Genomic DNA, 22585 nt, shown 5'->3' on the forward strand with positions numbered 1-22585 from the left:
GGGCCCATATTAGTAACATGAGTCTCTGAGATGCTCAGTGTGATGGATCATGAGTCATTGAAAAAAATCAATTACACTTTATTTCTGGCCAGCTCTAATTCACTGAGCTGACAAAAGTTTTCATCTGTAATGAGATTCAGTTGCAGAGTTTGTGCATGTCATAAAACTATCAAGTAAGATTATAGGTGGACAAAAACAAAATCAGACCTTAGGAAATTTTGGTAGCCACTTGGCTCTTCTGACAGTTTTTTTCCTCCAGATGTACCACAGGGTCTCATGCTCAGAAGGTTTAACAAAGAATCTGTAACAGTGATTATCAAACTTTTTGGTCTTGGAGCCCCTTTTCACTCTTAAAAATTACTGAGGATCCCAAAGAGCTTTTCTTTATGTGGCTTATATCTATTGACATTTATCGTAATAGAAATTTAAACTAAGACATATTTAAAATATTTAACGAACTAAAAATAAAAATAAACCCAGGACTTATCAATATGACATATTTTTATGAAAAACAGCTCTTTTCTAAAACCAAAAAAAAAAAAGGAAAAGGAAGAAGAACAGCAGTGTTTTTATACTTCTCCATATCTCTTTGATAGCTGACTTAATAGAAGACTTCTAGGGGCACCTGGGTGGCTCAGTGAGTTAAACATCCAACTCTTGATTTTGGCTCAGGTCATGGTCTCAGTCTCACAGTCATGGGATTGAGCCCTGTGCTGGGTTCCGTGCTGACAGTGTGGAGCCTGCTTGGGATTCTCTCCTTCCCCATCTCTGCCCTTCCCCACTTGCTTATGCACATGTTCTCTCTCTCAAAAAATAAACTTAAACAAAATAGAAGACTGCTAGATTCTCATTTCTTCTCTATTCAGTCTATTGCAAAATAAAAAAGAACAAGCCTCACAGATAGTAGTAGCTGGAAAAGATTGTTTTAATGATATTAAAATAGATAACTGTGGCTTTTTAGACAACTGAGACTTTTTCCTTGATACTATACCAAAATGTAGTAAGTGGTGGTTACTTAAAAGTTAGGTGCAATGTGGAATTTGAAACCATGTGAATAAACTTTTCCTATTCTGTCCATTAAAAATCTCCTAGCCTAATGTGGAGAAAGAGGAACCTTTTGCATTGCTGGTGGGAATGCAAACTGGTGCAGCCACTCTGGAAAACAGTATGAAGGTTCCTCAAAAAATTAAAAATAGAACTACCCTACGACCCAACAATTGTACTACTAGGTATTTATCCAAAGGACACAGGTGCACCCCAATGTTTATAGCAGCACTATCGACAACAGCCAAAGTATGGAAAAAGCCCAAATGTCCATTGACAGATGAATGGATAAACAATGGATATATACGTGTGTGTGTGTGTGTGTGTATACACAACATATATATACATGTGTATACATATACACACACACATACATACATACATACATACATACACACATACATGGAGTATTACTTGGCGATCAAAAAGAATGAAATCTTGCTATTTGCAACAATGTGGATGGAACTAGAGTGTATCATGCTAAGAGAAATTTGCTAGTCAGAGAAAGACAAATACCGTATGACTTCACTCATATGTGGAATTTAAGATACAAAACAGATGAACATAAGGGAAGAGAAGCAAAAATAATATAAAAACAGGGAGGGGGGACAAAACATAAGAGACTCTTAAATATAGAGAACAAACTGAGGGTTGCTGGGAGGTTGTGGGTGGTGGGATGGACTAAATGGGCAAGGGGCTTTAAGGAGGATACTTGTTGGGATGAGCACTGGGTGTTATATGTAGGGGATGAATCCCTGGATTCTACTCCTGAAATCATTATTGCACTATATTTTAACTAACTTGGATGTAAATTGAAAAATAATAAATATAAATAAAAATTTAAAAAAATAAAAATCTCCTAGTCTACCTGACATTTTAAATAGATTTTTACCCATATGTGACTGTGTAAGATCATGCATTGGTCATACTCAGTGTTCACTGAGTTACCTGAATTTTCCAAATGTTGACATCTGTCATCATAGGATTTATTTTTTAAAAGTCACATTTGTTTATATCCCCAGTGATCTCATCAGGAAACTCTTTAAATATGGGAAGCTGTTCTCTGTCTCAAAAATAAATAAACATTAAAAAAAAAAAATTAAAAAAGGGGCGCCTGGGTGGCTCAGTCGGTTGAGCGTCCGACTTCAGCTCAGGTCACGATCTCACCGTTCGTGAGTTCGAGCCCTGCGTCGGGCTCTGGGCTGATGGCTCAGAGCCTGGAGCCTGCTTCCGATTCTGTGTCTCCCTCTCTCTCTGCCCCTCCCCCATTCATGCTCTGTCTCTCTCTGTCTCAAAATTAAATAAACATTAAAAAAAAAAAATTAAATATGGGAAGCTGCCAAGCTTGCGATGGTGGATACAAGTTTCCCCAAATCCTAACATTCACTTGAAAGCCCACATTTTAGCACTGGCAACAAATATGACCAGCTGTTTTCCTTGAAATGACATGGACAATCTCTCTTAATTCGTCTTCAAGAAATATCCACCAAATCTGAATACCCATAGTTTGCCAGTCAGAAAAAAACTCAAATTAAAACAATCACAGAAAGCTTTCCTGGAGACAACCTTGTACTTGGGTATATAGCAGACAGAGTGCCAAGTGCTTTATATATACTTCCCATTCATCACATGGAATGTTACAAAGAATATACTCAAGGACCAAAAGTTAGTAAAATTATTACATCAAAGACATCTTTAGGACGCAATGGAATGATTCTATAAGAACAGAATTTCAGTTACTCGGGTTAGCTTTAGAATGAAACATTTCTGATACACCATTCATTTAATAGTATACAGAAAAAAGGTAAAGTAATAGGAGTTTTACACCAATAGAGAAACAATACTCTTCCACCTCATTCTACGTTCTGCTTAAGGAAGCCAAAGAAAAATGGTTTAGTAATACTTTTCTCTGGGTCATACACTAGAGCTAGGCAACAATAAGACAAGATAGCTTTTCAATGATATCCTGTTAAATATTTTTCTATATTTTTTCCTCTGTCTACTAATTAATGCATAATCAAATTCTTTTTTTTTTCTTTCAGTAAACTCTATGCTCAAAGTAGGGTTCAAACTCACGACCCTGAGATCAAGAATCACATGCTCTACTGATTCAGCCAGCCATTATCAAAATCTTAGTAATATCCTCAAACATAAAAACTACTGCCCCCCTCCTCCACTCATTAGATGGAGTTTCACTGAGGAACTCAGAGCATATCACAAATGTCATCTCATCTAATACTTTACATGGGTTTCCAATGACCTCTACGTTAGGTGGGAAAAAACACTACTATAGAGATCCAGATGGTTATAAACATTACAACAAGTGAAAACTCCTCAAGCTGAGTGATGGAGAGAAACTCACTTTGCATTCTTTATTTGGATCTCTAATAATATTAAAGTATACTCATCATTGCCCTGAGCACTGTATAGACAGATCTCCTTTAAGCCTTACAGCAATACTGTAAAGCAGGCAGTACTGTCTCCATTTTAAAGATGAGCAAACTGAGGCTTGGGGAAGTTAAGTGGCCTGACCAAGAACACACAGCCAGTAAGAGGCAGAACTGGACAGAAGCCAAGCCTGTCTGCCTCCAGAGTATACATCCTTAATCAGAGGCTATTAATCTAAAGAAAAGTAACAGTACTGGAGTGTGTGGATACAGGAAAGGAGAGACCATAAGGTACCATTCTGGTCCCTTCAGAGTTATTGATTACAGACGCTGCCAACAGCTCTGAAAGATCCATATAGACTGTGCTATTTTACAGGTGTCATAAAACGAGGCCAGGAAAGCTGAGTAACTCCCACTAGCATCCATACTCAGTCACACTAGTGTCAACCCCCACATTCTTTCCGTAATACCACATCACAAAATTGGGATTTAAGTGTTCTCTATTAAAACATAAGCGCACAATTGGCTTCTTAAAACATACTTGCGTGACTTTATTTCCTCCAATTCTTTTGTGAGCTTCTCATTTTTTTCTTGAGCCTCATGTAACCGGCGCTTCAGATCACCAATCTCCTCTTGGGCTTCAGATTTAATATCATTTGCAATTACCACAGCAGTCTGGAGATCAGCTTGAAACTGCCGCCATTCTGCAGATTCTTCCTACATTAAAAAACTAAATTTTTATTTCTAAAAGAAAGTAATAAAAACTTATAAAAACAATAAAATGTATTTATGATTCAGACTGTAATGCACTGTCCTAAATGATGATTAATTTCTTTTAAATCCCAGAGAATTGCTATTACCATTTCTAACAGGCAACAGGTAATACAATTAATAGTAGTAAACTTGTTCTTAATGAGGAAAAGATTTTCTAGTTGATCTGTCTGCTAAGGCATCAAGCACGAGTGCTCAATCAGTATGAATGACAATAATGTCAAGCCTCCCTTCCTTATGCAAGTTTATAAGTCTTATGAAAATAAACACATTATTTAAAATTTATATAGCATTTTACCTCTGAAAAGCTGAAGAAGGTAGATAAATGGTGTGTGAACCATACTGAAAAATTTTACATGAAAAACTATAAATATCCTGACATCAAAAACTAACAGGAAAAAAAAAATCAAAAGTAAAGGAAAAGGAAGAGGAAGCCAGAAGAAAAACACAAAACTCAAACTAGGCAGACAAAATCATACAAAAAGAGCAGCTAAGGAACTGTATGATCTGCTGCTTCCCACAGTCATGGAGGATGCGGGTGTGGCTGGGTGGGCAACCCTCCTCACCCCCCGCCCCAGGGCGTCTCCTCCACCAGAGCTACAGCTGTCCACTCCCAGGCCCAGCATCCATCACCCCAAAGCAATTTTCTGACACCATGAATATAGCCTAAGTAACTGAGGAAGGACCCAAACTATGAGATGAGCTTCCCCAATCTGCATCAGAGTGGCACTCCTATTGGCAAGCTGATCAAATCCACAGAAGACAGAAAACCCAAATGGAAACAGCTTGGTTTGGGACACTTTCTAATCAAGAGCTTATAAACTTTCTTTCCAAAATATAACACTTGCTTTCTAAATCCATCTTTTAAAAATTACCACTCATAAATTACTAGTAGATTCTTCTATCCAGAATCTAGCACTGATCCCAACTTGAAATGATGCCATTTACTTTCTGCCCAAAGCCCAGTGGGATCAGTATTTTAACCGTATCTGAAGCTTAAGATGAATGCTAACACAGTCACAGGCTACATGGCACTCAACTTTCAGAAACCTAGGTTTTCTAATGAGATAATACATGAAGATTTATCCTACCCGAAGTCTCCTGTGGAGTGTCTTGATTTCTCTTTCCATGTCATGTTTTTGGTCCTGGAGTTTTTTAACCGTATCTGAAAAGAGCACAGAAGTTTAAATATTTATTCTTAAAGCTGTGTTCAAAAGGAATAATATAAAGGGAGGAGGAATTTAAATATAACATTAAAAAAAAAGGTCATCCTGCCCAAAGACTTTATTTTTAATACAAAACTTTAAAAGAAAAAAAAGAATGTTCAATCCAAGTATTAACCAATATTACTTTATATGGAAAATACCAAATTTAAATCACAATTTCTGGATTGCTTCCTTCCTCAGTGTCTAAATTCTGAAACAAAAAGTTAAGTAAAATCAATTGTTAGAAACACGCACATTGTTGGCTCATAACCAATCAAAATAACACTGACTACTATTAAAGTGTGAATTTTTAATCAAAAGGGTTATTAAACTAAACTCTTTATGAAAGCATAACTTACTTTACACACTGGAAGAAATTCTAAGAAAGTGGTGAATTAGAAAAATTTTTACAGATTTCATTAATTATCTACATAATACCCTGGAGAGCTGCTATTTACATGAATTCTATGGAAAGTCTTTTTATAAAATAAGTGGTATATTCATAAAGTAAATTAATACTCCTCAAATTAGTTCTTGCATAATATAAATTTTCTTCATATAATTCCACATTCACTGTAAACATTTAATTAGTACCACTAATATGCAAAGTACCATTCTAGATACAGTGGGAATGCAAATGTGAAGGTACAGTCAAGACTGGTGCCCCTGGAACGAGAAATGTATGGGAAGTCACATTCTATTTGGAGGTTCTGCTCAAAAATCCATGCTTAAGAGGAAATGTCTTAGGAGGTGCCACACTGGTAAATGCCACCAAGTAAGTCTATCACAGTTGGTTACTTTGATAGCTCAGCACTTTCTCTTGGCTTAAGCACCAGAAAAGGCACTGATATCTAGAGACAAATCCTCTAACTTTACCAGTTGTCCCCCACTGCAGGAGAATCCTATCCTTTCTGTGTTCCAACTGTTTGACTGTTAGTGCCAACACTATTAAATTTCTTTACACATCTGTCTTGACCACTAGACTGGAAACACTTCAAAGTCAGAAGCTATGTGGTAACTTCACAGCCCCAACACCTGGCACACGGTAGAACTGTAAACAGAATGTCGAAACATGCAAGCTAATGGAAGGAGAAAGAGAAAGCAATACTAAAATCATAACCTATGGAGTTTTAAAAAATACTCCACTGACAGGACTGAACTTTCTTTTTTAATTTTTTTATTTTATTTTAGAGAGAAAGGGTGCATAAGCAGAGGAGAGGGGCGGGGGGGGGGGGGGACAGAGAGAGAGAGAGAGAGAGAGAGAGAGAGAGAGAGAGAGAATCTTAAGAGGTCTCCTTGCTCAGCACAGAGCCCAATGGAGAGCTTGATCCCATGACCCAGGAAACCATGATCTGAACTGAAATCAAGAGTCAGATCCTCAATTAACTGAGCCACCCAGGCGCCCCTGAACTCTTTATTATCAGGGACATCATCACTATAGACATTGGTGTTTTTGGTAAAAATTCTCTCCTATTCATTACATTTTGTAGTAGGAACCTAGGCATAGTGAACACCTGCATGCAATGTCACATGTAATCAAAAAATCTTTCTTAAGGGGCACCTGGCTGGCTCAGTCGGTAGAGCATGCGACTCTTGATCTCAGGGTTGTAGGTTCAAGCCCCACATTGGGTGTAGAGATTACTCAAAATTAAAATCTTAAAAAAAAATCTCGGAGTGCCTGGGTGGCTCAGTCAGTTAAGTGTCCAACTCTTGGTTTTGGCTCAGGTCATGATCTTGTAGTTCATGGGTTCGAGCCCCAACGCAGGTTCCCCATTGTCAGCACACAGCCTGCTTGGGATTATCTCCCTCTCCCTCTCTCTGCCCCTCCCCCACTCGTGCATGCTCTCTCTCTAAATAAATAAACTCAAAAAAAAAAAAAAACCAAGAGAATAAAAAAATCTGTCAATCAATTAATCAATCTTGGGGCACTTGGTTGGCTCAGCCAGTTAAAGTATGTGACTTCTGATCTCAAAGTTGTAGGTTCAAGCCCCATGCTGGGTGTAAAATCTTAGAAAAAAAACTTCCTTAAGCTAACAAATTATTAGCCTTTTTAACGTTTATTTATTTTGAGAGTAAGTGTGTGCGCAGGCAAGGGACAGAGAGTGGGGGAGGAGCAGAAAGAGAGGGGGACAAAGGATCTGAAGTGAGTTCCCATGCTGACAGCAGCAATCCTGATGAGGGGCTTGAACTCACAAGCCCACAAGATCATGACTGGAGCCAAAGTTGGACATTCAACCAACTGAGCCACCCAGGTGCCCCAGAAATTATTAGTTTTTAATCAACACACAAAAGTAGGGGTGTGCTGATGATGTCTTTTCTTAGACTGCTTATCTTCCCCTCCCAGTTCCATCAGAAACCTGCTCTGTTGTAACCTGTGTGACATGATACCTTTAATTCAGCATTGATACATTTGTGTTCAGATATTTTTAAATGACATGAATTCACTTCAGTAACAACATAAAAGCCTAGAATATTTATAACAATTATATGTGTAATATTATAAATATATAATGATGATAAATTTTCTAAAGCTGGAAAAAAAAATAAATGAGTAAAACATGGGGGGAAAAACTGGCCAATTTTGGTAGCCAGTAGTTAACTCCCTCCCATTCATCGCCACAAAATTCTTCAACCAATTTCGGGCCTTTGAAATAAAAACTGTTCAAAATTTACATCAATTCAACAAATACCTCATAAGTACGTACTTTGTGCCAGGCTTTTTTCCAGATGCTTAAGATACAAGGGAAAGGGAAAAAAGATATAGTCCTTACCCTCCTAGGGACAGAAAAGAGGATGTTTTTATAATGCAAAGGATTAAACTTTAAGTCTGTCTCTGTATAAGCTGCCTCAGACCTCATTTAACCTGGAAACAGGGCAAAAAGGCTATTCAATTTGGTTAAGGGCAAAGTGGACACCGATGAGTGAGTCCAATACCCTGATCCATATCTCCAGAAGCAAGGATAACTGGAACCAGCATGGGACCTCAGCTCCCTATTACCTATACATAGACAAATTCAAGGTCTTGGTGATATAATCATACACAAATAAGAAGGACAGAAACTGAAATATTTCTAGTGTTGAAAACACTAGGAGTTATATTTTTCATTTACACTATATTTAAATGCAAAACATAATTAAAATAGGCAAGCGAACAAAAAAATGTGAATTTCTCCACCTCTGCTAAAAACCATTTTCTTTTTCTTCTGGTCACAAAGGACATATATACCTATCTTTATATATAATTCACACAAGACAAATGACAGCAAATCTTAGTACTGTTCAATTTAACATCTGGTGTGTCTTTGTTCTCAAGTGACATGTGAAGCCACCTGGCCATCTTAGACTGATCATAAAACCTCAAATTTCATTCATTTATTTTGTTCTTATCCTTCTCTCTTTACCCGCCACATAATCACTACTCTTAAAAGGACATTCTTACACACTCAGCACTATGTATTTATTATCGTCATGTCTTATTAATGCTTTTAAATAGGAAGCTGGCAGCCAATGGAGATATTTAAGCAGAATGAAGTACACTACAAGTGTCTCTAGGGAATTTGATTTAAACTTCATGAATCCCAACCGTATTTTCACTTTGTAACATAAAGTATTAAAAATGACAACAGGCTTTTCCTCCTTGGAAACAGAGGAATGTGTACTTATGCTCTTGTTTGGAAGACTATCTTAGCAAAATTGCCATCTGGCCCAATTAATGGTTACACGAAAGGATACTGTTAGTCTTCAACTCTGGGGCCTGTAAAAGCAGTTTCCTTCCTCTTCCAAGTTCTTCTACAATGAGGGACACTGCCATCTACTGTCTTCAACTCAAAAGCAACATTAAATTCTACCAAAGAACAGAAGTACTACTATGATCTCATTTTTAATTACAAGTTACAACTCAATTTTACAATGTTATTTTTATTCTAGAAATCAAGTAAATTGCTATTCTCACTGTAATTAGACCAACTTTGCTCTGAACAATTCTGAGCACTGCTCTGCCCATTTAATAATGGGGTTCATAATCTTTTCACCACCAAGAACTCTCACCCCTGACAAAGAAGGAACAATCAACCAGGCCTTCGTTCCGGCTCCAGTTATATACCCATCACGCATGCTGATGTTACTGGGCAACTACCATGGGCACAGGCTCAACCTGTGACTCCTGGGGGTAGAAAATAACGAAAGTTCACAAGCAACCTTTCCTGCCCTCCAAATCCATGAAACTCCTCAGAATACTGATATCCCAATACCATCAGACCCTTACATCCTATCAAGCACCTCCACCTAACATCAGGGGCAATTACCAGAGGAAGAGAAATGGCAAGAGTAAAATACCAGTTAAAATACCATGCCTTAGGGGCAGAGGGGAGAGGCAGGCAGTACATCCAGCCACCAGGCCACACCTTTATCCCCAAACCACAATTCCTGATGCTTTGAAAGAGGACACAGATGAGTTTCAAATAAACCATTTACTACTATGTTTTTTTAATTTTTTATTCATTCTTATCACCCCTTCCCCCCAAAAAAGTAGATACAACTTTTTCCCTTCGACTCTAAAGGGAATGCATGCTCACGATAAACTCTGGAAAACAGAAAAGCATTGTAAAAATAAAATTACTCATTATTTGCATTTGGCATATATCCTTCCAGACTTCATACGTGTGTGAACTTTTTTCCTAAAAGTGGGATAATACTAATTATACTTCTTCATAAGCCTTTCTACTTAGCAGTAGCTAGATAATGGACAACTATTAATCAATTCAGATCTACAGCACTATCTGATGGCTGTTAGTGTTCCACCAGTTGGACATATGATTTGTTTTAGTAATCTCCTACTGACAAACAGAACGGTTCCACAATTTTTGTCATAAACACGATGAGTATCTTTACACAATTGTTCAGATATTTCTTGCAGACACATTTCTAGAACTGTAAGAAGTAATGAAGGACAACTTGGAACTATTGACAGGATCCAAGTCAATCCGTTAGAAGGATCCAGCTCAAGAATGCAGAAAATTTTTTTGAGAAGTCACCAAGTTATAAAATTTATTGTATAGAATACACTGTATCAGTATTTCTTAAGGAAATCATCATGCCTGGTCACCATTTCAGTGTAATGCTGTATTTAAAACTTGTATGTTTTTTAATTACAGAAATAATACACACAGCTCATATTCTACTGTCCCATTATCTGCTTTATTCCATCTATGGCTGTACACATAGACCTGTCTAATTTATCCTCACTGATGAAACGGCAGCCATAGTGGGGATGCACTGTGCTCACAGGTTATTAACTAGATCTCAACTTCCAAGTTTTTGTGGTAACCAGTAATTCTGCAACATACATGTCTAAGCTTATATTTGCAAACTAGTAAGAATGTTTCTAAACATTGTTGCTAAAGTACTGTTGTACTTTAAATTCTGATCAATACCCCGAAAAGGTTGCAGCAATCTATACTCCTTCCGACAATACACAAGAGGTCCCTTTTCTCCTCTCCTACACACTATCATCCTTTTTCACTTTTCACACCTGCCAAGTGAAAACTGGCATCTTGTTTTAGAGTTTATTAGTGAAGTCAAGCATATTTTCGCACCTTTTCTGCCTTACCTATTCATACCTATTCACTCTTTTTGGCTAATGGATTATCCTAATGTCATTGATATATGTCTATATATATATATATATATATATATATATATATATATATATATAGATACATATAAGACTCTCCTTATATATTTTATATGTGCTACAAATATTTCTCTCAAAGTCCTTTATGGTACTTTTATTTTGCTGAACTGAAAATTTCAGTAATACATAGTCAAATAGGAAACTTTCCTTTATGGCTTCCCACTAGTGTTGAAAAAGGCTTTCCCATCAAGAATTATACAACTCTCCTCCATTTCCTTCTGCTACTTCTCTAATCTCAAGACACGTTTACTCACCATAGTCAATAGTGTTCCATGTAAAAGCGCAAAACCTATGTTGCTAGATGTCAGGCCCTAGCCCCCAATCTCAGGAACTACAGAGGGCAGGAAAGGAGCTATACATAAATGCAAGCACACAGCAAGCATTACTACACAAATACAAAGTGGTCAAAAAAGTCACTGTAACTGATGGGCACATCACTTGAGCCATACCCGAGATCTCGTTCATGCCACTACCCTCAACACCACTCAGCTTTGGTTTGCTGGACTAGCAGTGAAGTCATTAACTTAATTTATTCAGGCTCAGTTAAGTTGCTTCTTTCTGCTGTTTCTCTTTTAAGAAACTAAATGTCCAGTAAGTCCTGGTTTGCCTTTCTTACAAAGGACAAGGATAATTAATATTAGTGACTTCCACATGTCTCTCAATAATTGTAGAAGTCACTGTTCTAACTACAGGCCTCTCCCCTCAACGCAATGACTGGATTAAGGCTCCACTGATGATATATGCCTACGGGGGGCCCTCTTCTGGAGGCAGAAGTGGGTGGCTTCAACCAAGGAAACAGGTGTGTGTGTGTGTGTGTGTGTGTGTGTGTGTGTGTGTCTGTGTTTGTGGGCGCACGCGCGCGCCCCCATTTCACTGCTGGGCCAAATTGCCTCTCCCTAAGTGTGGTCTTCATTTCAAGACAACATGGCAGCCTGCTGTTACTTCGGGCAGGGCTTTACTTCTCTTTCTGATACCGAAGTTACGGCAGGAGCCCCTGGCACCACGTTCCCCACCTTATTTAGAAAAAGAATTCGAGGGGCGCCTGGGTGGCGCAGTCGGTTAAGCGTCCGACTTCAGCCAGGTCACGATCTCGCGGTCCGTGAGTTCGAGCCCCGCGTCAGGCTCTGGGCTGATGGCTCGGAGCCTGGAGCCTGTTTCCGATTCTGTGTCTCCCTCTCTCTCTGCCCCTCCCCCGTTCATGCTCTGTCTCTCTCTGTCCCAAAAATAAATAAAAAACGTTGAAAAAAAAAAGAAAAAAAAAAGAAAAAGAATTCGAGGAGCGCCTAGGTGGCTCAATCAGTTGAGCATCTGAAACTTGACTTCGGCTCAGGTCATGATTCCAGGGTTGTGGGATCGAGCCATGCGTCAGGCTCCGAGCTAAGCATGGAGCCTGCTTAAGATTCTCTCTCCCTTTGCCCTTCCCAACTCAAGCTCTCTCTCGTAATAAAAAAAAAAAAAAAAAAAAAAAAAAAAAAAAATTGAGCCTGGGCAAACACCACAGCCAGCACTCTACAATGGAGAGGGTGGTACAAATGCTGACAATCTTTTATACCACAGCCTGAAACTGCTGCTCGTCCCAGACCCTATGACCCCTGAGGAAGAGGTTTTAGTACCCCACCCCCAAAGTTTGGCTGGGAATATCAATACTCAGAGTTTCAGTGTTCTCCTGGACTGTAGGTTTTGTTTTTTTTTTTCTGTTCTGTTTGATTTCTCCATAACTCCAATTCTATCTGCTTTATATATTCCAGAAGTTACTCAAAATTGTTGATCTACTGATGAGACCCCTCACCTATTTTCTATCTTTGGTTTAGTTTCATTGTAAACTTTTTTTACTTTTTAAAAAATGTTTTTATTATTGAGAAAGAGACAGAGACAGACACAAGCAGGGGAGGGACAAAGAGAAACAGAATCTGAAGCAGGCTCCAGGCTCCGAGCTGGCAGCACAGAGCCTGACACAGGGCTTGAACTTGAGAACTGCGAGATCATGACCTGAGCTGAAGTCAGATGCTCAACCGACTGAGCCACCCAGGCACCCACAGATTCATTGTAATTTTTGTATTACATGGCAGGACCATGTTACTAGGATTTTGGGAGGGAGAGGAAGTATATGTGTGGCCTCAGGCCATCATCTTGAATCAGAAGTCTTAACAGTATTTATTTACTGAGTGAATTTTATATCAGATCTTTCTAATCTGGATGCTAAATCCAAATAGTACTAAAAGGTACTGCAGGCCAAATCTAATCAGTATGGCACTGATGCTATCTGGAAAGCCATCTGGGACTCCAACTACATGTTATGCCCTATGACACTGTCCCATACTCACTGATGCTGTACTCCTTTTTTTCAATCTTTTTTTTTCTCTGTCCTGCAGACTGGATAGTGACTACTGACTGATCTTCAAGTTCACTGGCTCTTCTATGTTTTTAATTTGCTGTTTAAATGATTTAGTGGGCTGCCTGGATGGTTCAGTAAGTTAGGCATCTGACTCTTGGTTTCAGCTCAGGTCATGATCTGGTACAAGTCCTGATTTCGTGAGTTCGAGACTTGTGTTGGGCTCTGCGCTGGCAGCACAGAGCCTGCTTGGGATTCTCTCTCCCTCCCTCTCTCCTCCTCTACTTGCGCTGTCTCTGTGTCTCTCAAAATAAATAAACTTAAAAACTATTTTAATGATTTAGTAAACTTTTTAAATTAGCTGTTAAATTTCTCAGTTCTATAACACATATTAGGTTCTTTTTAAACAGTTTTTATTTCTTTCCTGAGATTTGCAATTTGTTCATTCATTACTGGCAGATTTTCCTCAACACCCTGAGTGCAGTTACAACAGCTGCTTTAAAATCCTCGCCACTAATTCCAAAGTCAGGATCATTTGGGGGTCAATGTGACTACTAATGGGTACAGTTTCTTTTTAGGGTGATGAAAAAGTTCTAAAACTGAGTATGGTAATGGTTGCTAAAATATTCCACAAATGAAAAGCTCAATTTCTCAGGGACCTGGGCTGGCTCAGTTGGTGGGGCATACGACTCTTGATCTAGGGGTTGTAAATTCAAGCCTCATTTTGGGTGTAGAGATTAAAAACAAAATCTTAAAAAGAAAATCTCAATTTCTCAATTAACAGCGTTCCTTGTTATCAAGTGCCCTATACCAAGTGATGACTTAGCATCAATACCAAGTGCTAGAATTCACTAAGAAAGAAATTAACTCCTATCAGAACACAGGATCCTGGTTCCTAAGAAAACTGTTAAAAGTCATTTTGAAGACAGGTGAGAAAATCTGAATGTGAGCTATTAGATGGATACTAAGGAATTATGCCAAATTTAGTAGATATGATTATAAGGAAAACAGGCGTTGCATGACACCAAAATATTAAGTGTCTCATGGAGTCTACAACTTACTGCCAGCTGGTTCAGTTAAACACACACATATACAGATACACACATGGAAGGAGAATATTATAAAACATTAACGACTGTCAAATCTAGGCAGTGGGTGCTATCTCTACCATGTTTGCAGTATTTATGTATATTTGAAATTTTCATTTTAAAAAAATTGGGGGGAGAAGATACCGGGCTAAAAAAATTTATTCAGTATTTTCAGCCACTTCATAATAAAAATCCACATAAAGTTTATATAATTTTTATTTTGTCAATATTTTTCATTCCAGGAATCCTTATCAGCTAACATTTTTCTAGCCATTAACCCAATTACCACAAGGTGTCACTCTTTCTGTGTTCAAATCAAAAGGCCTGCAAGGGAAAAGGTTGTCATCAGTACTACATGGAAAATGCACTCAACTTCCAAGTTAATCTGAAAAACTTTAGAACTTCTTACATTTAGGAAATACAGTTACATAAATCCTCTCCGTTCAGAGACACTGAAATACAGACTAGATACAAATGTTAAACTCTCCAAAGTTTTTCACAATTTCAGATAAGAAAGTTTTATCTGTAGGACTGTAACTGTCTCCAAGAAAAGAGTCCGACAGTCAGCTACTTCAGTAGCCAAATGACTCAAAATGTTCAGAATAACCTTGGGGTCAGTCCACAGATGCCGAGCCAACTAGCCAGAGCTCAGAACTGGCAAAAGACATGTTTAGGACTCCTGCAAATGACCCACTCTCTCCTGGAACTAGCTCAAACCTCCCTGCCTCTGTGCCCACAGCACATGGGATCTGGCCCAACGCTGTATTTGCCTACTGATCCTCTGTCAAGGAATAACACAGAGCTCAAAGGATCGGTATCATGAACCACAAGGCTGAAAAGCTTTAACCAATGTATCCAAAAAGGTTATTCACATTCTCCTTGTCCCCACTTGGCTATCATTAAAGTGTACTACAACTTAAAATTTGTTAACATTTGAGGAATCTGGATGAAGAACACTAAGAATTTTTAAGATGTATTATTTGGAAATAATTTCAAATTCACAAAAAGGTGCAAAAACCAGTACAAAAAGCACCCATATGACCACTTTACACAGATTTGCTTATGTTAACTGTTTACCCATCTTTTTCATCACTTGCCATCTTCTATCCCTGTCTATCTGTCTTTATCTATCCCTGATATTTTCCCTGAATCCTTTAAGGATATACATCATGGTCCTTTACCTCTAGATATTCAGTGTGTGATTCGTAAGAATAGGGACGTTGACTTACATAAACAGTATAGTTATCAACTTTATAAATTGATATGGTTACATACGTTTATCTATAATCCACTTTTGTCCTATCTAGTTTTTTAAAGTTCCAGTTCTGTCAGAACACCTGTTATAGCATTTTCCCTACAGCGTTAGACAGAGTCTAGGCACAGGTATTGCATTTAATTCATGTCTCCTCAGACCCCTTTAATCTAGAACTTTTCCATAGTCTTTGTCTTTTATGACAGACACTGGCAGTTCTGAGGAATACAGTGCTACACATTCTTGTGTTTTTAGTAAAACATTCATTTTTTGTCTATTTAAAGTTTCTTTTTTTTTTTTTTTAACGTTTATTTATTTTGAGAAGAGAGAGAGAGGGAGCATGCTCAGAGGAGGGGCAAAAAGAGAGAAGGAGACAGAGAATCCCAAGCAGGCTCCACACTATCAAGTGTGGAACCTGACATAGGGCTCGAACCCACGAACTGTGAGATCATGACCTGAGCCAAAATCAAGAGTCAGACACTTAACCGACTGAGCCACCCAGGTGCCCCTATTTAATGTTTCTTTATGATTCATTACAGTTATGCTTCAGCCAGAATATGGCCCAGCTGATGGTGAGTCTGATTCTCTGTGCCTCTGTCATTTATTTACAGGATCACCAGTGAGGTCAAAGTGTTGCCCAATTTTTCCACTGAATAATTTCTGGTTATTTCTTCTTCCTCACTTGCAACATAATAAATAGTCTGTGGGAAGACATTTTAAGATCAACCAAATTTTTGCTCCTCATCAAACTATCAACACAGAAATGCTTTGTACTAGTTTTGCGATTTTTGTAAGTGAAATAATTGTAAAATAATTTCAAAAAACTTAAAGCAATTTAAAATAGGAGTTTCAATTCTACCAGATCATAAAATCTCCATGGTTGGGAGGAAAACCAGACAAATAAAGAAAAACCTGTGCTTTAGACATAAGATTATGAAGGATGACGGATTTTTGTCTCAGTATACCTGCGATCATTAGAACAATAAATGGCTTTTCTTAAGATCTAAAAAAATAAAATAACAATCAGTTTTTCCTTAAATGATTTTCTGTAACCAAGCACAGTTTTGAAGCAATGCTTCCTCTTAACAGTTCTTCCTTATGAACAAAACATAGCAGTCCAAAGACTATTGGCTAATGTGTGAAATACGCTTTGCCACATGCGTATTTCTGCAGGCCACTGTCTACTGTGCCTGTCCACTTCAGCAGTGACAGCGACCAATTTTCATTTTGTTACTGAATGCAAACTGTCCCCACTCGTTAACATGGGTACAACAAAAGGAATGAAAAGCTCCCCCATCACTTACTCTCTAAATCGGAAATAATGAGGTTGTCATGAAGTTTCACAGCTCGGTGTTGTTCTACTTCATCTTCAAGTTCAAAGATGGTTTCTTTCATGTCACTCCTCTCTGTGTCTTTTTCTTCCAGCTCTGATCTTAGTTTCTCTAATGTCATATTCAAATCTTCTATTTGTTTCTTAGCTTCTTCTTGGAAGGCTCGGTATTCATCTTCTACCTGTATAGAACGATAGTGCACATTAGAAAAGTAGGAGCTGCTCTACAATGGATGTACACACTGTTTCAAAGGAAGCAAAGCATGAGTTCTGAGGTATGAGCTAAAACTAGCTCCGTAGTAACTGTATGAATCTATGAAAAAGCACTCTATAATATGCTTAAACATAATTTGTTGCTATATCACTGACAAATTATATTAACATATCACTGAACTTAACTAGATTATTTATGAGGAAATTTAAAAAAATTTCCCTTCTCCAAAGTATGGACCAAAGACATGTATTTGATTAATAATTAATATCCCTCTCCCATCCCACCCCCCTAAGATGTCTGATTTGTGACAGTTTCATTACCAAATTAAAAATGGAAACAAATTCTCAAATACTGTTATTGCAAAAGTATTAGCTCAAAGTGCCTTCCAACATATATGTTCCAACAAATAATACATACCCTAACTTGTATCTCTAAACATCATCACTAAAAAATTACAATCTAAATTATTTAAATTTTGGCCAAAGATATACTAGTGTCTCTTTAAAAACCAGTGCCCTAAAACAGGAAATAAAATGGAAGATAGAATAATTGGGTAACTCATGCAAATAAACACTGCATCAGCAATGACATGGGGCACAGACCCCTGGCCAGAATGCCAGCAACCCCAGGCTGTAGTTCTGCATAAGTCCTTGCTATTATGCTACGTATAAAACAAGGGGGCTGGACCAATGATCTCTAAGGTCCTTCCTTGTCAGCAACAAGACATAGTCCTCTATGTGCCCCTGGGCGCACCTAGACTAGGGACAAATTCTGTTATAATTACAGTCCCATCCTCTCACAGGCAGTGAAAGTGACATTTTTTCAAGAATATGTTTTACTGTATCCCAATAAAGGAAAACCATTCTCAAGCTTTAAAACAAAATCAGCCTACAAAAAGTGAATGACATATCACAGAAATGATACCGGCTTTTGGTAAGCATGGTGTGTACTGCAGCTGCATAATGCTGATGCAGAACATTCTGTCTACTTAAACGGTACCTTTGCAATGGTGTCCTGCAAACGATTGGCATCATTTCGGGTGTGAGCCAGATCTTCCTGCAGACTACTAGCCAAAGTCTCTGCTTTTTCTTTGTCCAGCCTGACGCTCTCCAGGAGATCTTGAATATCAGATTTGTCTCCAGAGTTATGGATGGAATACAGCTCTGCCACCTTCTGCTTCTCATTCTCCAGCTGGGCCTTCAGACGATTCATCTCTATCTGATCACTGGCCACTGTGGCTTTGTACTCCTCTAGCGTGGCTGCCAAGGCTGCTTTACCCTTCTGTTCAGACTCAATGATGCGCTCCATATGGTGATTGCGTTCTTTGAGTGCCCCTATCATTTCTTGAGCTTCCTTGTTGTCTTGTTCTGCCATCTTCAAAGTATTGCTTAAATGCTGCTGGACACCAAGAAGCTGCTCTCGTTCAAAACGGGCATTCTCAGCTAGATCCATGTAACGTTGCTCCAATTCCATATAGCGTCCGCTTTTTACATCTTCATCTATGACATAAGAAATGTGATGCTCATCCAGAAGGGAGCGGAAATATTCAATCTGTCGGCTAAAGTGTTCCAACTTATCACTCTGCTGACATAAAGACTCCATAAGAATAACCTTCTCTTCTCCAAGCCTTTCATTTTCACTATTCAGTTCTTGGGTTATCTGCTGCAAATCAGCTAGCTCTTGCAGAGTTGCCTGAAGTTCCTCACTCGTGCTGTGTTGGTTCTCTTCCATCTGGTGTATCCTTTCTGTCAAGCAAGCGACGGACACTTCACTCGCGTTGCCGCTGCTCCCCTTCCGGGAGCGCTCTATGCTTGGAATGCCTTCGGACTCTGAGGACGATGGCGCATCTAGGGCATCGTCACTCGATGTGAGGGGCTGGTACACCTCACTGCACTCACTGTCTAGATTGTCCATTGAGTTGCTGTGCTGATGGTCCATGAGGGTGTTCTCGTCCTGACTCAAGAGATCCTCCACAGACCCAGGGGCAGAGCCTTCCACCGAAGAGGTCAGGGTCCCTCCTCCATCACTCTGATTGCCAGGGGTGATTTCTGGGCTCAGGGACTGATAACCAAATAGCTTTTCAGAATTATCCAGCCTCTGCTCTAGGGAAAAGCCCAGGGCATTCAACCTGTCCTTTAACATTCTGTTCTCATTTTTCAGCTGGTTCAGTTCTTCACGGATGGCAGTATTCTGTTCCTGCAACTGCAACAAGGTGGACTCAACATCGGTTGGCTGGTGAGCAATGACGGCTTCCTTCTCCTCAGACTTTTCATCACCCTCTGAATGATCTTCATTAATGCCCAGCTGGGCCCGCATGTCTCGGAGCTCATTTCTCAAATGTAAGATTTCCACATCCTTTGTTTTTGCCAACGTGAGCAGCTCTTTCACTTTGGCTTCCAAAGCAGCTTTGTCACTGATCTGATTGTCCGACTTAGACTTGCTCATGCGAACATCACATTCTGTTGTGGTGCGACTGCGGGAACGCTTGGCCAATGCCACATCATTGGCTCCTTGACCCGCAGAGGGTACTTTTTTGCTCTGGTTTAGTCGGGTACGTTCGCGTAATCTTTCTCGCGTAGAACTGGATTCTTTATTACCTATAGAAGTGCTCCGCTTGGTTGAAGAACTTGTGCCTAAATGTTTATAACAAAGAATGTAAGGCAAAGATATTAGCAACAAAAGGCACAGAGGTTATTCCCTAGGTCTAATGAGATGAAATCTAGAGGCCTACACATTGATTTTGACCGACATTAATCCTGCCTTAGATTCTAATCACTGTAAAATTCAGTTTCCTCAAAACCAAATCATTTATTTTTTTAATTATCCACGAAAAAGAAGTTATACATTGTATTGTACGCTTTAAGTGGGTGGATTTTATAAAATGAGAATTATATCTCAATAAAGCTATTAACATAAAAAAAGTTACCCATTAACTTGAATCCTAAACCATGAACTTTAAACAAGTGGCCAGGGGCATAATACTCTAGGGCAAGCTAGATGAAGCAGACTCTAGGATTAGCCAGTCAGGTAGCAAACTAACTATAGAAGCAGATGGTAAAGAAGGATGAGCAAGAAGGGAAAAGCAGCCTCTGGACAAACCAAAAATCTAAGATACCTGTAATAAACAAAAAAAGTACGATCAAAGTAAGTGCAAAAAGTTTTTCACATCACAGAATGACATATAAATAGTACCAATAACATTAATTATAATATAGCTAACATGTACTTAGTGCTTATTTTACACATACACAGATGAACACTTCACATACATTAATTTTTACAAGCCTCATTATTATTATCATGAAGAAACACAGAGATGTTAAGTAATTTGCCAACATCCCACATGTAATAAGTGGATGAGCAAGGATTCAAATGCAGGCAGGGAGTCTGGCTCCAGAATCCACAACTTAAGTAGTACACTATGCTGCCTCTTTAAATGTTAGAAAACAGGGAAACCTGGGTGGGTCAGTTGGTTAAACAAACGACTCTTGGTTTCAGCTCAGGTCATCTCACAGTTCATGGGTTGAAGCCCCACACTGGGCTCTGTGCTGACAGCACACAGTCTGTTTGGGATTCTGTCTCCCTCTCTCTCTGCCCCTCCCCCGCTCACTTTCTCTTTCTCTCTCAGAAAGAAAGAAAGAAAGAAAGAAAGAGCAAGCTGGGGTGCCTGAGTGGCTCAGTCGGTTGAGCGTCCAACTTCGGCTTAGGTTGTAATCTCGCAGTTCATGAGTTTGAGCCCTGTGTCGGGCTCTGTGCTGACGGCTCAGAGCCTGGAGACTGCTTTGGATTCTGTGTCTTCCTCTCTCTCTCTCTGTTCCTCCCTTGTTCACACTCTGTCTCTGTCTGTCTCTCAAAAATAAACATTTAAAAAAATTTTTTTAATAAATAAAAAAGCAAAGAAAAATAAGATCTACACCTAATCAGTATTTTGTAAAAACCTGCTAGTTCTTTACATGGCAGGCACCAGGCTTCAGGGGTAAGAGGGAGCAAAAGGTCTATGTGATATAGGTAGACAGCCACTGATTCTGCCAGGGGTTTGGTGCAGAGCAGGGGAGGCCAGAGGACAGAACAAGGAAGCAGAAGTGAACAGGACACACAGAAAGGAAAAGTAAGGTCACACAATTAATGGGAACAGTAGGGGAAGTTTCTACAGGGCCCTGAACATCAGGGAAAATTTAGTGAGTCACAATAGTAAATGTTTAATAAGTGTTCTGGAGCAGGGAAGACACACAGAAAAGAGTATTTTTATGAAAACTAATCTAGAGGCTAAGTGAAACATATAAGGAAGAAGAGCAGTTAAAGGAGGAATGTGGACAGGCAGAATAGTAAAAGAAAAAAAAGGAGGGCCTACATTTGGGGAGTGAGATCTGGATCTCTGTAAGAACACAGAAGGGATAATACATCTGTAACAGATTTAGGGTAGAAGAAACAAGATGAGAAGAAACAATTGCAAACCAAACCAAAATCCGGTGTAAGAAAGAAAAGATCTGGACATGCCTGAAAGCCAAAAAGGAAAGGAGCCAGTAATGAGGGAAGGGATTGACAATGCCCCAAAAGGAAAGGAGAGGTAAAGAAACAAGAAAGGAAGAGACAGACAGAACATGAAAAAGAAAAGCTCCCCTTCTGAGATTATTGTGACCAGCGAGTAGATAGAAAAATCTGAGTTACAGACAAGTGAACTGGTCTTAGAGAAGTCATGAGGAGTAAATAAACATAGAGTAGATGAACTGAAGAAGTAAGGATGTTGTGATGGGCTGAATTGTGTCCTATAAATTCTTATGTTGAGGACATAACCCCCAGTACCTCAGAATGTGACTGTATTTTGAAAAAGAGTAATCAACTTAAAGAGGTACTTATGTTAACAGAGGGTTATTAGGGTGGGCCCTAATCCAATCTGACTGGTATCTTTATAAGAAGAGGAGAATGGGATACAGACAGAGAGAGGGACCACCATGTGAGGACACAAGGAGAAAACAGCCGTCTACAAGCCAAGGAGAGAGGCCTCAGAAGAAACCAAACTGGCTGACAACCTTGATCTCAGACTTCAACCAGTTTTAGTGAGAAACTAAATGTCTGTGTTTGAGTCACCCAGGCTGTGTATTTTGTTACGAGTGCCCTAGCAAACTAATACAGATGTATAAAGCTGCCACCAGTAGGGGCAATGGATCCAGGGAGGTGATAACTGAATTCAGCCTTGTGAGGGAAGGTGTCAGTAGGGAACCAAGGCCCAAATCCAAGGGATCTCTCCCAGTAAATTCTAAAAACTGGAA

General features: G+C 39.1%; 1 protein-coding gene across 3 annotated transcripts in view; it reads right to left on the minus strand.

Annotated features, from left to right (window-relative positions):
- Positions 1 to 22585, minus strand: part of SPECC1L (sperm antigen with calponin homology and coiled-coil domains 1 like) — a 141844-nt gene that overhangs the window by 68327 nt on the left and 50932 nt on the right. For all 3 annotated transcript variants that reach the window (XM_060612580.2, XM_060612581.2, XM_060612583.3), the window contains 4 exons: positions 18315 to 19948; positions 17076 to 17283; positions 5294 to 5367; positions 3973 to 4148 (listed from right to left, as the gene is read on the minus strand). In XM_060612580.2, the coding sequence (XP_060468563.1) occupies positions 3973 to 4148; positions 5294 to 5367; positions 17076 to 17283; positions 18315 to 19948 (2092 nt within the window). The remainder of the gene's footprint in view (positions 1 to 3972; positions 4149 to 5293; positions 5368 to 17075; positions 17284 to 18314; positions 19949 to 22585) is intronic.

Source organism: Panthera onca, chromosome D3, assembly GCF_046562875.1.
Source record: "Panthera onca isolate mPanOnc1 chromosome D3, mPanOnc1 haplotype 2, whole genome shotgun sequence".
Taxonomy (NCBI): domain Eukaryota; kingdom Metazoa; phylum Chordata; class Mammalia; order Carnivora; family Felidae; genus Panthera; species Panthera onca.